The sequence below is a fragment of the Dendrobates tinctorius genome, unplaced genomic scaffold, assembly GCF_039654945.1.
Source record: "Dendrobates tinctorius isolate UK_male_01 unplaced genomic scaffold, ASM3965494v1 ptg000097l, whole genome shotgun sequence".
Lineage (NCBI taxonomy): Eukaryota > Metazoa > Chordata > Amphibia > Anura > Dendrobatidae > Dendrobates > Dendrobates tinctorius.
In genome coordinates, this window is record NW_027361765.1 from 30,611,792 (window position 1) to 30,627,125 (window position 15,334).

At 50.5% G+C, this 15,334-nt stretch overlaps 2 protein-coding genes across 3 annotated transcripts in view; one reads left to right on the plus strand and one right to left on the minus strand.

Moving 5' to 3' along the window:
- PIGB (phosphatidylinositol glycan anchor biosynthesis class B) overlaps positions 1-8,414 on the minus strand; it is a 57,065-nt gene extending 48,651 nt beyond the window's left edge. Inside the window, exons 1-4 of one of the 2 annotated variants that reach the window (XM_073587022.1) lie at positions 8,223-8,414; positions 6,075-6,210; positions 4,650-4,767; positions 3,485-3,589 (exon numbers count right to left, since the gene is read on the minus strand). In XM_073587022.1, the coding sequence (XP_073443123.1) occupies positions 3,485-3,589; positions 4,650-4,767; positions 6,075-6,210; positions 8,223-8,334 (471 nt within the window). In that variant the 5' untranslated portion in view covers positions 8,335-8,414. The remainder of the gene's footprint in view (positions 1-3,484; positions 3,590-4,649; positions 4,768-6,074; positions 6,211-8,222) is intronic. The other variant, XM_073587023.1, reaches the window with a different exon arrangement.
- Positions 8,415-8,482: 68 nt separating this feature from the next.
- On the plus strand, positions 8,483-14,164 carry PIGBOS1 (PIGB opposite strand 1). Its single transcript, XM_073587024.1, has 2 exons — positions 8,483-8,690; positions 13,809-14,164. The coding sequence occupies exon 2, from the start codon at positions 13,866-13,868 to the stop codon at positions 14,028-14,030; it is 165 nt and encodes a 54-aa protein (XP_073443125.1). The 5' UTR covers positions 8,483-8,690; positions 13,809-13,865; the 3' UTR covers positions 14,031-14,164.
- Positions 14,165-15,334: the final 1,170 nt, after the last annotated feature.

Sequence of the window (15,334 nt, forward strand, 5' to 3'; positions counted from 1 at the left end):
GTCCTGTGCGGTGTACCCCGGGGAAAGAAAAAAAAAAAAAAAAAAAAAAAACACGGTGGCCCTGTGGTGTCACCCGGTATCCGACTGTCCAGAGCAGGCATAGCACTCCTGAAAGGGTTAACGGCAGCTGAAGACATGGCCCTCGAGATTAGAATTGCGCGTATTGTAAGTAATGAGAGGCGCCAAGAGGAGGGGGCGGCGACGTTAGCGCGGGCGGTGCTATTTAATTGCGGTCTAGTAGGCCGGGGACTAAATTTTTGGCCTACCCGAGCGCCGAGAGGGGGGCGGGCGCACCGATGCACCGCCACTGTCATTAAGTCAGCGCTTCTCCCGGGGGCAGGACCCGACCCCATACTTCCCCTCCTATGCTCAGGCAGGTCGTCGCTGTCCGGGGTCTTCCAGCTGCAGGTGTGTGTCTCATCCTCCGGGCGATGTAGCAGAGCTGGAGGAGGTCTTAAAGGGGTATATGCTCAATCGATCCACCCTGTGGTAGGGGGATGGAGAGCTCGGGGGCTGATTCACTGCATCCGAAAAGCGCTGCTCAAGTCCTTCTCCATGCGGGGTGCTATGTCCTGTTGCGCTTACTCTCGTATTCGTGGAATACCGACCGTAAGGGAACCATCGTCAGAGGAATCAGCCCCATTAGTTGCAGGAAACTGTACGGGGAGGTATACTCCGCGTGTTTGCCTGTTGTTGGTTCGGGGGAGAGCGGGCCGTAGAAAGGAACAGTCGCCCCCTTCATTCCGTTAATTAAAAAATAAAAATTTACAGAAAATTCAAGAATAAAATAAAAACGGTGGGGTCTGAAACAAGACCCAAGTGCCTCCTACAGACACTAAGCAAAGAACTGGAGAAATCTCAGCCAGCGAGAGGGTGTATACTGCGGGGGGGAAGAGCTAACTTTTTTTCTGGTTTACTTAGTGTCCTCCTAGTGGCAAGCAGCATAACACCACTGTCTGTGTCCCCCAATGAGGCGTAGGAGAAAAATAAATGGTTGTGGCTTTTGGAAAAACAAAAACACCAAAATGGAAAAATGACCAGGCTTTTAAAGAAGTTGTTCGCTACTTGGACAACGTCTTGTCATACCGCTCACTTGGCCCCGATAAAATATAAAAAGCTTCTATTCACATCCCGTGTTGACGCCATTCCCTCGGTGTCAGCACTCACTCTCCCTGGTGCTCCTGTGCGGTTGTTGTGGCATGTGACACCGTAATTCGACAGGAGGTGGAAACAGTGACGCTACTGCTGATTTGACGCCAGGGTCATGTGTCACAACAACCGCACAACAGCCTCGGGGAGTGAGTGCCGCTACCGCAGGAACAGCGCCAGCACAGAAGGAGAGTATAGGGTTTTTTTTTATTTTATGGGGGGGGGGGGCCCAAACATTTTGATCAAGAAAGGGTTGTCCTAGTAGCAGGAAGCCCCTTTAAAGGGAAGGTGACATCCAAAAAAATTTTTTTCAGCATTTGAAAAAAATGTAAAGAATTAATGTTTACATTTTCTTAAAAATTATCATTTGTTTTTAATTTTGTAAAATATGAAAAATAATTTTAAAAAGTTTGGCATTTCCACTTGTTAACACTAGGGGGAGCAGCTACTGAAGTTTGGCACAAAAACCTAGTGCAACTAGCTCACACACATTACTGCACTGGAGTAAATATGGGCGGAGTCTGCTGACATGTGTGTGATGTCACTCCTCTCCTCCCCTTCTGGGTGTTTGCTAAGGGAAAAGAGAGGATGACATCTAGGAACACAGTGAGCAGCCATTTTGATGGGGCCTGCAAAGTTACTGACTGTCTTTTCATGTAAACTCTGGATCAGAACAGGCCATCAATCAGCAGAAATGTTTCCTGGATTTCTGTGGAGCAGACAAGACGGTCCATCCATGTGTATAAAACACAGCGCTCTATGTACAATCCCTGGCACCGATCAGGGTGTCCTCCATAGACCAGCACACTGCTCTCCTGAAATACTCTGTGCTGCTGTCGCCCTGCTCCTTCCACCATACATCAGGCCCCTGTCGCCTCGGTTTCACACATCGCCAGGACAGGATCTGAGGAGAGGAATGGGGTCTTCGGTCACTGAGGATGGCAGGCAGCAAGGATTCTGGGAGCAGGGTGACCGCAGCACAGAGTATTTCAGGAGAGCAGTATCACACGGGATAGGATTAAGGGCCTGTCACACTAAGAGATATCGCTAGCAATATCGCTATAACTTGTGACGTTATAGCGATATTGCTAGCGATATCGCTGTGTGATACTTACCTACGACCCGCTCCCCCGCTGAACGTCCAGGAGAATGTCCTGGACTGTTTCTCGTCGGTCACTTCCTGCTGGGCTTCCTGCTGTAACGACGAGCGACGCGTGGAGCCGGGCGGGAGGACGCAGGATTGCCTGGTGTGACAGGTAAGTAGCGACCCCCCGACCCCAGCGATGTCGCTGGTGAGATCTGCCTGTGTGGCAGCTCACTAGCGACCACTTAGCGATGTACCAGCGATCCTGACCGCGTCATATCGCTGGTCAGGATCGCTGGTGCATCGCTAAGTGTGACAGTACCTTCAGATACACGGCTCAGCAGTCAGTATCACACAGGAGAGGATTAGATACACAGCTCAGCAGTCAGTATCACACAGGATAGGATTAGATACACAGCTCAGCAGTCAGTATCACACAGGATAGGATTAGATACACAGCTCAGCAGTCAGTATCACACAGGATAGGATTAGATACACGGCTCAGCAGTCAGTATCACACAGGATAGGATTAGATACACAGCTCAGCAGTCAGTATCACACAGGAGAGGATTAGATACACGGCTCAGCAGTCAGTATCACACAGGAGAGGATTCGATGTCCAGCAGATTGCCAAGTGTTTTGAAACAGCAGGGAGCAGCTCCTCCTATGTTTTGCAGGGGCAGCAGCTGGTCGGGTGATTTGGAAAGAGCAGCTCGGTCTCCAGCAGCTCGTCCTGTATCCTCTCTTACAGCTGGTATGTGCAGAGTGAACATCCAAGCCCTGTTATGCTGGAACAGTACAGCATCCAGGGCTTGCAATAGAGTTTAACTGGAGCTAACAGGAAAGCACTGGGCTCTAATAAAATGGCGCCTGGCCACATCTACAGCTGTGATTGAGCTGCCCACAGAGGCGTGTGCCCAGTTCCCTCCTGATGCAGCTGCAATGATAGAGATAGGGGTCGGGAGCCGACCGTTATGTCTTATGTCCAGGGACTGCCGTAAATGAGCATGGAAAGTGTCGTTCAGCAGCCAGAAAGGTAAGATGGCAGCCCCCAGTGGCTGCATTAATACCGTACAAAAAACAAAACCATACACACCACTGAGTCAAGCTTAGGGGACAATATCTCTTTAAACTATTTTCTTTTTTACATTCAATTATGAAAAAACACGGCACCTTCCCTTTAAGGTTAATTACTACAGGTATGACATGAAGCAGCGGACAACTGGAACACTGTAACATACAGACACGTACCACCCATTTTGCCACATTTGTAGTTTCCATTTGTCTCATTACACTGTACAGTTTTACATCTGCGATGCCGGAGAATACGGCCTGTATCAGTCTAGGAAACCAAATCTGCAGAAAAAGCACAACACAGTGAGTCATGTATGTAAGTTATCAGCACCATCAAGACATAGCTCAGCAATGTCCCAATTCTAAGAGAGACAATTATAATTTTATGGGGGTTTTTTTAAGATATTTTTACATTTTGTAAAGAAATATTGCCAAGATGTTGAACAATGGGATACACACCATAGGTAAAAAGACCGGTAGCATGGGATCTAGGAAGAGTTCTACGTAAAGAGCCTTTTAAATCACCTGAGACTCAGGACAAAAGTACAGCAGTGCCGATTCCCATTCTTCTACAGCGTTACCTACGTGTTTTTTTTCACAGGGGCTACACAAGTGTTGAAAAGAGGCATGATTGGAGCCCCTTGGTTTCTGAATTTCCCATTCACTTTAATGGAGACTACATGAAAGGAATTTGGCGACCCTCTCTTGCAAACAGTGGGAGTCTCAATTGTAAGTGTATGTTCACAGTCTTTTTTTCTATAATTTTTTAGGGTCTCCCCGTGCCTAAAAATCATTGAAAAAGAGCTTGCAAAATGCTGTGGAAAGACAACTGTTCATATGTTCAGGCTTTTGGGCATTTATTAAATGTTTCAGCCTTTCAATAATAATAATAATCTTTATTTTTATATAGCGCTAACATATTCCGCAGCGCTTTACATTTTGCAAACATTATCATCACTGTCCCTGATGAGGCTCACAATCTATATTCCCTATCAGTATGTCTTTGGAGTGTGGGAGGAAACCGGAGCACCCGGAGGAAACCCACGCAAACACGGGGAGAACATACAAACTCCTTGCAGATGTTTTTGGTGGGATTCGAACCCAGGACTCCAGCGCTGCAAGGCTGCAGCGCTAACCACTGAGCCACCGTGCCGTGCATTATTTTCAATAATGCCTGATGGAAATAAAGGAGGATGCCATTTCTTTATATCGCTCATATATTTGGCATCAGGAAGACTGAACATTAATGACAAAGTCTCCTGAAGGTGATGATCCAGAAGGCTGGACGTCCTGATGACCCCCGACCTTCCCTGCATTCATTAGACAGCAGGGTTACACTTACCAAAAGGCAGACCTCATCTTGGCCGATCCAGTATAAGACTTTATAGACAGCGGCAAACAGCAGGGGGTACGTGAACCCTCTCAGTCCTTCCGTCCACTCCCATGTTAAATAGCCATAATTACCATTGTTAAGTCAAATCTGGTAGGAACTCACACTTGGAAACATGTTGGTGCCTTATAGCTATAAGTCCAGGGCTATGTGCCGGAGATCGCTCTATGTTACTACCGGAGTGAGGTGCATTACGACATGCAGGGGACTAGGACAAGCCACAAAAAAGCCAACCGGTACCAACTTTTGGAAACTTTCTTGTTGCAGCCATAGTACTCCATGGATCACAAAGTGCCACATTCACCTGCATGTTGCTGTGAAGTAGCAGCATCACAGAGGGATTGTCACCCCCGTCACCTGTGTCATGGCCAAGGTCGCTTTGTAGCCTCAGCCTGAGCCAGGGTCACACAGGCGAGAGCATCGGATCGATTATGGTAATGACACGCCAATCACACTTTGATCCGATTCTCTTGGGTGAAAGACTTGTACCATACTGTCAAGAGAAGATGGAGAACAAAATTTCTCCATCTTCTCCATTGTGTGAGTCCTTGGAAATTGGACTGCACTCGGACATTATCAGAGTGCAGTCTGATGTTTTACAAGCACTTATAGACTTGAATGGGTGCATGTTGTCCAATTTGAGCCGAATCGGTATGAGAAAAAAAAAAAAAAAAAAAAACTCAGCACAGCCATCTACCAGGAAATGTTACAGCACTTCACGCTTCCCTCTGCTGACAAGCTTTTTGGAGATGGAAATTTAATTCTGCATCAGAACTTGGCACCTGTCCACACTGCCAAAAGTACCAATACCTGGGTTAAAAATAACCGTATCACTGTGCTTGATTGGCCAGCAAACTCTCCTGACCTTAACCACATAGAAAATCTATGGGATATTGTAAAGAGGAAGATGAGAGACACCAGACCCAACAATGCAGACGAGCTGAAGGCTGCTATCAAAGCAACCTGGGCTTCCATAACCCCTCAGCAGTGCCACAGGCTGATCACCTCCATGCCACGCCGCACTGATGCAGTAATTTATTCCAAAGGATCCCTGACCAAGTATTGAGTGCATTTACTGAGCATACATTTCAGATGTTACATTATTTTTTCCAAGCTGGTGTTATAACATATTCTAATTTACTGAGATAATGATGTTTGTGTTTTCATTGGCTGTAAGCCATAATCATCAACATTAACAGAAATAAACACTTGAAATAGATCACTCTGTTTGTAATGACTCTATATAATATGAGTTTCACTTTTTGTATTGAAGAACTGAAATAAATTAACTTTTTGATGATATTCAAATTTTGTGAGATGCACCTGTATGTAAATGTATCATCTGATAAATAATACCGCCATTTCACGAAAGGATATTGGAAAGTCATATTATGCGCCACTTCTAGGGACTGCCAGTATTCATCAGGGACAAAGCTGGTCCGCACCAAAAAGCAGTTAAGAACCCGAAACGCCACTGCGAACACGACAAAGTAGACATTTTCTCCAAAAAGACCTGTGGGCACAAAACAAGAGATGCCAGTCACAACCCAATACACCACACTACTTGTTAAGAAAAATAAAAATGGACGTCTCCAATACAAACAACATGTGTCCTAGGTCTATGTCAGAAATAGGACCTGTATTAACCCTAACATCTACTGAGTGTGTGCAAAGGTCACTGTGAAGGGAGGGGGAGCAGGTGAGCTGTGACATGGCCTATCGTGAAAGGTGGATCCTGTGTCATCAGCTGTGTACAGAGGCGTTATCTGTTATTGTAATCCTGCCTCTGCTGATAAGGAGCCTGCTGAAAACATTTCCTGAAATGTAACTGAATAGGAGTTTACAAAACCCAAGTGGGCAGAGTGAAAATTGTAAGATTACTCGTTTAGTTTTTTAAAACATCTCTTGATATGAAAAAAAAGCATAGCTATTTGTTTTTTATTAACATGCTTCTTTTTCTTTGGCGTGCTTCTTCCGGGATAGTCTGATCTATGAAAGTCGTGAGTCTCATATGGCGCACACTGTAGAAAGAAAAAATCAAAAAGCCCAAATTTCCATTTTTCTGGTCACTTCAGCTGCCTTTAAAGATGCGATAAAAATGTGGCATTTACCCCAAAATGGCGCCAGTAAAGCCTACAGCTCGTCACACGAAGCACGTCGTCACATAACAAGTCGTGAGCTCAGGACTTACCAGCCACACGAGTAATAACTTGGAAGAAGGGGAGGAAAAAAAGCAAAGATTATGAAGAAAAAATAGAGGTTTTTATTGTTTATTGGGTGCATGCCCACGATCCGGAGTCGCTGTGGGTTTATACAGCTGGCAGATGTGACAGCATAGTGGACGGGAGGTCAAGAAATCCCACGCCCACTATGCTGTATGTGCACCTGCGATCACCCGCGGAGACGGGCGCGGATTTACGAGTCACACCATGTCAGTATCTCCTGTGGATACGCCGAGTCCAATGTGCTGCCACTTCCTGATCGTGGGAAGCCCCTAAATCAGATATCTCTAGTGACTGATGACTTCAGAATTGGCTAGAGGGGACGGGAGCAGACCCGGGAGGGACAGGGGCCATTCAGAGGCGCAGACCCGGGGGGGGGGGGGGGACGGGGGCCATTCAGAGGCGCAGACCCGGGGGGGGGGGGACGGGGGCCATTCAGAGGCGCAGACCCGGGGGGGGGGGGGGGGGGACGGGGGCCATTCAGAGGCGCAGACCCGGGGGGGGGGGGGGGGGACGGGGGCCATTCAGAGGCGCAGACCCGGGGGGGGGGGGGACGGGGGCCATTCAGAGGCGCAGACCCGGGGGGGGGGGACGGGGGCCATTCAGAGGCGCAGACCCGGGGGCGGACGGGGGCCATTCAGAGGCGCAGACCCGGGGGGGGGGGACGGGGGCCATTCAGAGGCGCAGACCCGGGGGGGGGGGACGGGGGCCATTCAGAGGCGCAGACCCGGGGGGGACAGGGGCCATTCAGAGGCGCAGACCCGGGAGGGACAGGGGCCATTCAGAGGCGCAGACCCGGGGGGGAGGGGGGGACGGGGGCCATTCAGAGGCGCAGACCCGGGGGGGGGGGACGGGGGCCATTCAGAGGCGCAGACCCGGGAGGGACAGGGGCCATTCAGAGGCGCAGACCCGGGGGGGACGGGGGCGGCGGCGCAGACCCGGGGGGGACGGGGGCGGCGGCGCAGACCCGGGGGGGGGGGGGGGCCTTCAGAGGCGCAGACCCGGGGGGGGGGGGGGCCTTCAGAGGCGCAGACCCGGGGGGGGGGGCCTTCAGAGGCGCAGACCCGGGGGGGGGGGGGACGGTGGAGGCGCAGACCCGGGGGGGGGGGGGACGGCGGAGGCGCGGACCCGGGGGGGGGGGGGGGGGGACGGGCGGCTTTCATAGGCGCAGACCGGGGGGGGGGGGTTGAGAAGCGTAGACCCAGAGGGAGGGACAGGAGTGGGGCAGTGCCGGGGGGGGGGAGAGGGGCAGACCGGCTGCTGTCAGTGACTACATGGGCTCAGCCCTGCCCTTCCCATGTACCTGCTCCCGCGTCCTCGCCGTCTTTACTGTACAGCTTGGATTTCCTCTTCCTGAGCGGCACGGTGCCCGGTCCCCGGAGAGGCGGCAGTGCCCGGCTCCTGATCACCTCCATATCTGCTCCCGCGACCCGCTGTTATCCCGGCAGACCCCGCCCCGCTGTCACTTGCTGATATAGAGAACCAACCACATTCGTCTGTAACTCTGGATGTAAAGACATTGGTTACAGGAGCGCCAACAAAATGGCTTCCTTTGCGAGCTCCTTTCCAGCAGAGCACGGCAGACACGCGTCTTGTCGGCGCTCCATGTGTAACTTGCGATCACCGACAAGATGGCTGCGGTGACAGTCGCTCTACATTACGGGAGTAAATGACAAAGGCGAAGGTCACCGAAAACTGTCGGTGCAGAACGCTACTCTGCAATACACGGGTCCGGCAGTGCTGGCTGCGGAGCATGTGACTGACAGTAGAGGTAGGAGCTGTGCTGGTAGTACTACAGGTCTCAGAATGGCTGTTCAAGTGTAAGCAGGTGGTTGTCTGGTCAGTGTACTGCCAGTATGTGTAAGCCACAGTCAAGCCATGGTTGGCTTCCACATACCGGAGGGGGCGCTGCATGGTTGGCTCCCACGTACCTGAGAGGGTGCTGCCGTGGTTGGCTCCCACGTACCGGAGGGGGTGCTGCCGTGGCTGGCTCCCACGTACCGGAGGGGGTGCTGCCGTGGCTGACTCCCACGTACCGGAGGGGGTGCTGCCGTGGCTGACTCCCACGCACCGGAGGGGGTGCTGCCGTGGTTGCCTTCCACGTACCGGAGAGGGTGCTGCCGTGGTTGCCTTCCACGTACCGGAGAGGGTGCTGCCGTGGTTGGCTCCCACGTACCGGAGGGGGTGCTGCCGTGGTTGGCTCCCACGTACCGGAGAGGGTGCTGCCGTGGTTGGCTCCCACGTATTGGAGGGGGTGCTGCCGTGGCTGACTCCCACGTACCGGAGGGGGTGCTGCCGTGGCTGACTCCCACGTACCGGAGGGGGTGCTGCCGTGGCTGACTCCCACGTACCGGAGGGGGTGCTGCCGTGGCTGACTCCCACGTACCGGAGGGGGTGCTGCCGTGGCTGACTCCCACGTACCGGAGGGGGTGCTGCCGTGGCTGACTCCCACGTACCGGAGGGGGTGCTGCCGTGGCTGACTCCCACGTACCGGAGGGGGTGCTGCCGTGGCTGACTCCCACGTACCGGAGGGGGTGCTGCCGTGGCTGACTCCCACGTACCGGAGGGGGTGCTGCCGTGGCTGACTCCCACGTACCGGAGGGGGTGCTGCCGTGGCTGACTCCCACGTACCGGAGGGGGTGCTGCCGTGGCTGACTCCCACGTACCGGAGGGGGTGCTGCCGTGGCTGACTCCCACGTACCGGAGGGGGTGCTGCCGTGGCTGACTCCCACGTACCGGAGGGGGTGCTGCCGTGGCTGACTCCCACGTACCGGAGAGGGTGCTGCCGTGGCTGACTCCCACGTACCGGAGAGGGTGCTGCCGTGGCTGACTCCCACGTACCGGAGAGGGTGCTGCCGTGGCTGACTCCCACGTACCGGAGAGGGTGCTGCCGTGGCTGACTCCCACGTACCGGAGGGGGTGCTGCCGTGGCTGACTCCCACGTACCGGAGGGGGTGCTGCCGTGGCTGACTCCCACGTACCGGAGGGGGTGCTGCCGTGGCTGACTCCCACGTACCGGAGGGGGTGCTGCCGTGGCTGACTCCCACGTACCGGAGGGGGTGCTGCCGTGGCTGACTCCCACGTACCGGAGGGGGTGCTGCCGTGGCTGACTCCCACGTACCGGAGGGGGTGCTGCCGTGGCTGACTCCCACGTACCGGAGGGGGCGCTTCCATGTGGAGGAAGCCTAGATATGGCTGTACCAGAGCTGTCAGCCCAAAGCTTGAGGACAGCATTGGCTAATAAGAGGTTAATTGTGCTACATCTGTTCCTTCTCATTCACCTGGGTGCCGCCTCAGCACATAGCAATGGGGTATTAGATTGTGAGCCCCAATAGGGACTGTGATAAATGCTGCGGAATTAGTGGTGCTATTTAAGTGAGTAAAATGCATGAATTAGGGTCACCGTCATTTTAAAGGGATTGTTTGCTTCTTAAATCTGAAATAAAAACAGACATTTCCCTCCTGCAGCGATCCCGCATTGTCAGGCCTGGGTCTCCCAGGGCACGCCTGAATTTGGCTGCAGCTCTCACGTGGCACAACAGTCCGTGGTGCTAACAGTCCGCTTCGCTCTCTCTCCTCCTGGACGTCTGCTGCCCATTAGGGGCGGATTGCTTGGCCACATGAGCGCTGAATTCAGGGGAGTACAGGAGCCCCAGCACAGACATCACTGGACCGATGCAGGGGGTGTCTGGTATTTACCATGGTGAATATAGTATGTAAGAAGGCGTTGTCTGAGCAATGTGATACAGCAGCAAAAAGGCAGACGCAGCTCTAGGATGTATTATCAGAAGCATACAGTCTAGATCTCGTACCCTCTACTCCTCGTTGGTCAGACCTCATCTGGAATACTGTCTAGTTTGGGGCACCACATTTTAAGACAGACATCAACAAATTGGAGCAAGTTCAGAGGAGACGACCAGAATGGTGACCGGTCTGCAAACCCTGTCTTATGAGGAAAGGTTACAGGATTTGGGAATGTTTAGCTTGCAGAAGAGAAGACTGAGAGGAGACTTAATAGCTGTCTACAAATATCTCAAGGGCTGTCACATTGTAGAAGGATCAACTTTATTCTCATTTGCACAAGGAAAGGCTAGAAGCAATGGGATGAAACTGAATGGGAGGAGACACAGATTAGATATTAGAAAAATCTTTTTGACATTGAGAGTGATCAATGAGTGGAACAGGCTGCCACGAGAGGTGGTGAGTTCTCCTTCCATGGAAGTCAGACAGACATATCTGACTGGGATGATTTAGTGAATCCTGCTTTGTGCAGGGGGTTGGACCAGATGGCCCAGGAGGTCCCTTCCAACTCTAACATTCTTTGATTCTATGAACAGCCCCTTTAAGAGGAAAATTACCTCTGCTTGCTTCTTCATTCCTTTTTATCAGCAGTTGGACAGCTAGTCATATTGCACCAATGTCACTCCTCACAATGGCGGTCAGACACATTCCAGTGTCTCCCAGTCTGTTCTGACCAGTTCTATCCTACATGCCAACTTTGGCTGCAGCACAGATCACAGAGCCAAAGATCACTGAATGCCGCTGCAGCATCACAGCATAGTACTGGTGACCGGGGACATATCCCAAGGTAGCACAACAGGGAGGATGGAAACAATCCAACTGGGACCAACTTACTTGTCGCGGCATTTTCACTTCCCATATGCTGCGCTGTAGCAGCAGAATACAGTGATCTTTGGCTATGTGACCTGTGTACTGGCCAAATTTGCTATATAGCCACAGTCTTTATGGAACAGGTGGATGATACCTGCCGGCCGTGCTAAAGACCTCGCTAGTAGTGATCGATGGGAGCCATGTTTGCATCTCCTCCCTATCTGGAAGTGGCCGTGAGATGAGTAGCAGTTTCATTAGGGATGGACAGAAGGCCCATAATAGAAGTAATGTACACACAGCTATTGGTATACAATAAAGGGAAAAGGAGGATCCATTATCTTAGGCTGTGTGCACACGCTGCGGATTTTGCTGCGATTCCGCAGCGGTTTTGGCCGCTGCGGACCCGCAGCAGTTTCTGCTGCGGTGTACAGTACAATGATTCCGTATGGGAATCAAAAACCGCAATGCAGACGGTGCTGAATTTTCCGCGGTTTTAAATCCGCAGAAAGAATTGACATGTCAATTCTTTCTGCGGATTCTGCTGCGGTTTGCCATCTCCTCCATTGAGGAGATGAAAAACCGCAGGGCAAAACCGCAGAGCAATCCGCAGGTAAAACCGCAGGTATTTTGACCTGCGGATTTTACAAAATCCGCGCGGATGAATCCGCACCTAATCCGCAGCGTGTGCACACAGCCTAAGGCTATGCTCAGTTTATTTTCTTAATGAATCTGCTCCAAAATCCTCAGAAAAACACTCTGAAAACTTTTCCTATTGATTTCCGTGGAAAATCACCTCTCCTGTTGATGATTTTTTTTTCCTAGCTTTTTTTCCTGAAGAAGTTTTGAAAGCTGCCTGGTGGGGAAAAACAACCTCTCCAAACTAGGCAGTGTCCAATCAAAAGCCTGAAAAAAACCTGTGCTTCAGGAACAGATACCGGTAAACTTCTCCAAAAAGGAGCATTTTGTGACGAGTTTCTGCTGGAGAATGTTGTGGCTCTGTATGAGCACAGCCTTACACTCCTTTCACATTGCGTTCTTGCCCAAGTTCAGTGGTCCCGTAGGGGCTTGCATCTGAATTCTCCACAAAACGGGATTTGGGCGTATTCACCGACAGGGCCATAGAGGATAATGGTGGTGACAGATTGAACATGCGCTCTGTCATACATCATTTTCGGGTGTATATGCCTACTGGGCGCGGACCTCCAGATGTGGTAGACTGCCTCTCAGTTTTCACCTCCAGTTGGTATATACGCCTGAAAACGATGCATGGCAGAGTGCTTGCTGATTCTGTCAGCACAGCATTAGGCTCCTTTCACATTGTGTTCTTGCCCAAGTTCAGTGGTTCCTTCGGGGCTTGCGTCCGAACTCCCTGCAAAACGGGATTTGGGTGTATGTGCCGATGGGGCCATAGACTATAATGGTGCTGACAGAACCAACTTGTGCTTTGTCGTGTATCATTTTTGGCATATACGCCTGCGGGGGGTGGACACCCAGGCGCAGTCTCCTACATTAGTGTCCACCTCCAGTAGGCGTATACACCCGATAATAATGCATAACAGATCACATGTTGGTTCTGTCGGCACCATTATAGTCAGCGCATACACAGAAATCCCATTTTGTGGGGGGGTTGGACACAAGACCCGACAGGAGCCCTAAACGTGGGCAAGAACGCGATGTGAAAGCATTCTTCGGCTTCGATCAGGCGTCGACATGTTCAGTGTCCATATTGTCCTTGCACAGTAGAGCCAGATTGTGAGCTAGTAGGTTCATCAACCCCTATGATGTTGGGGTACTAAGAGTAATCCATCCACGGTATGGCTGTCAGCTGTCGCTCTGTGACTGGTGAGCACATCTCTGTGTGAATGGAGGAAGAAGCCGCGTGCGACAGCCCTCACTTAGGCTATGTACCCACATATGCAGAAAAAAACGGACGTCTTCCCAGGAAAAATGCGCGTTTTTTATGCGTTTTTTGCACGTTTTTTATAGGAGCATCCTACTGCTCATAGAATATAGTTAGAAATGCGGATTTTTCCCAAAATTAATGAACATGCTGCGTTTTTTTCCGCGATGCATTTTTTTTTGCGGTAAAAAACGCATCATGTGCACAGAAATTGCGGAATTCATTAAAAAGAATGGGATGCTTCTTGTATGCGATTTTGAAGCGTTTTACCGGGAAAAACGCAAAAAAAAAACCCGCTTACGTGGGTACACAGCCTTACAGTTACTGCTTTTTCCTCATTCATATGACTAACTCCTTATTTTCCTTGATTCCTGACAGGGTACAGGGCGTGAAGGTTTTTCCTTGGGATCACAAGCAAACATTTTCCCGCTGAGGATGACGCGGGGTCTTCCCTTTGGCCAGATCTTTTTGGCGGTGTTATTAGGATTTACCGGCGGCGTATACATCTACAAGCCCCTGATTCAGCAGTACGTGTATGAGAGGAAAGCGTCAGAATCGGACATTACCCCCACCGATGCTGTGAAGAAAGAGAGTGAATGAAACCATAGCTGTTACCTCACTGTACCTGCTCCAGTATCTAATCATGGCTGCTCTTCATGTGTGCCCTGACTTGTGATTATATATTCAGTGCACCGATCAATGTCATGAAATTTATATTAAAAATGTAAATAACATCTTTTACTAGATTTGTTTCATAACTTACGTTTTTTTTTTTCTGCTCAACAACTTTTAGAAAATGAATGACCTATAACTTTATGCCAGAAGTTGGTATAAAGTACAGCATAGATCTACACTAGCCCCATGGCGGGCATAGATTTGACTTTCTGTGCCGGCTAGCTTCACTTTAAGATTTCATTCACACATCTGTGTGGACCATGAGACACGGATGAATGGCCTAAGGCCTCGTTCACACTGTCAGTATTTGGTCAGTATTTTACCTCAGTATTTGTAAGCCAAAACCAGGAGTGGAACAATCAGAGGAAAAGTATAATAGAAATACGTCACCACTTCAGTATCTATCACCCACTCCTGGTTTTGGCTTCCAAATACTGAGGTAAAATGCTGAGCGTGTGAACATGGCCTTAGACTGGTATCTGAAATACTCACTGCACTTACTGATTGTTCGAGAAACCCTCCTCTATATCTCCTTTTGCTAAGCGGAAGCACAGATATACTTGGGCTATTGTTTTAGCCACATAGGCCTGGAGCTCATGGACCATACACAGATTACAGGCGTTATCCGCGATGGCAATTACGTTGAAATAGTCTGTTCACACAGTGCGATCTTGTGGCTGGTTTTTCAAAATTGCATTAATGTGGTCGTTTTACGTCCGTTTTGGACAACTGCATCCAAGACAAGTGGCACAATTGTATAGTGTGTTTTTGTTTTTTTTTAACTGCTTGCATTTCTGGCTAAAAGCAATTTTCACAATTGGGTTTTATTAACATTTTTGCACCGTTTGCCTTCTGCAGCCGCGGTGCTGCTCTGCCTATTGCTGGCTGCAGAAGAAGTTTTCTGAGAACGCATCAGTGACCTTGTTCGGAAAGGAGGGCTTGTAACTCTTATTCCTTCTTTTGGGCTCTTTGTAGCTGATAGCAATTGATCTGAGCTATGTGATTATATAAATCAGCTTGGAGGAACTCGAAGGAAGGAAGATAAGGCTGGCGTCACGCTAGAGAGAAATACGGACGAGTGAGAGGCGCAAAAACAACGCATTGCACTCGGACCAATGTTTCTCTATGGGGCAGCTCCCATCAGCCGTATATTTCTCGGGCTGAGAAAATCACAAGCATCCTGCAATTGTCAGCGTATTCCTCCAAAAATATGCCAATGCAAGTCTATG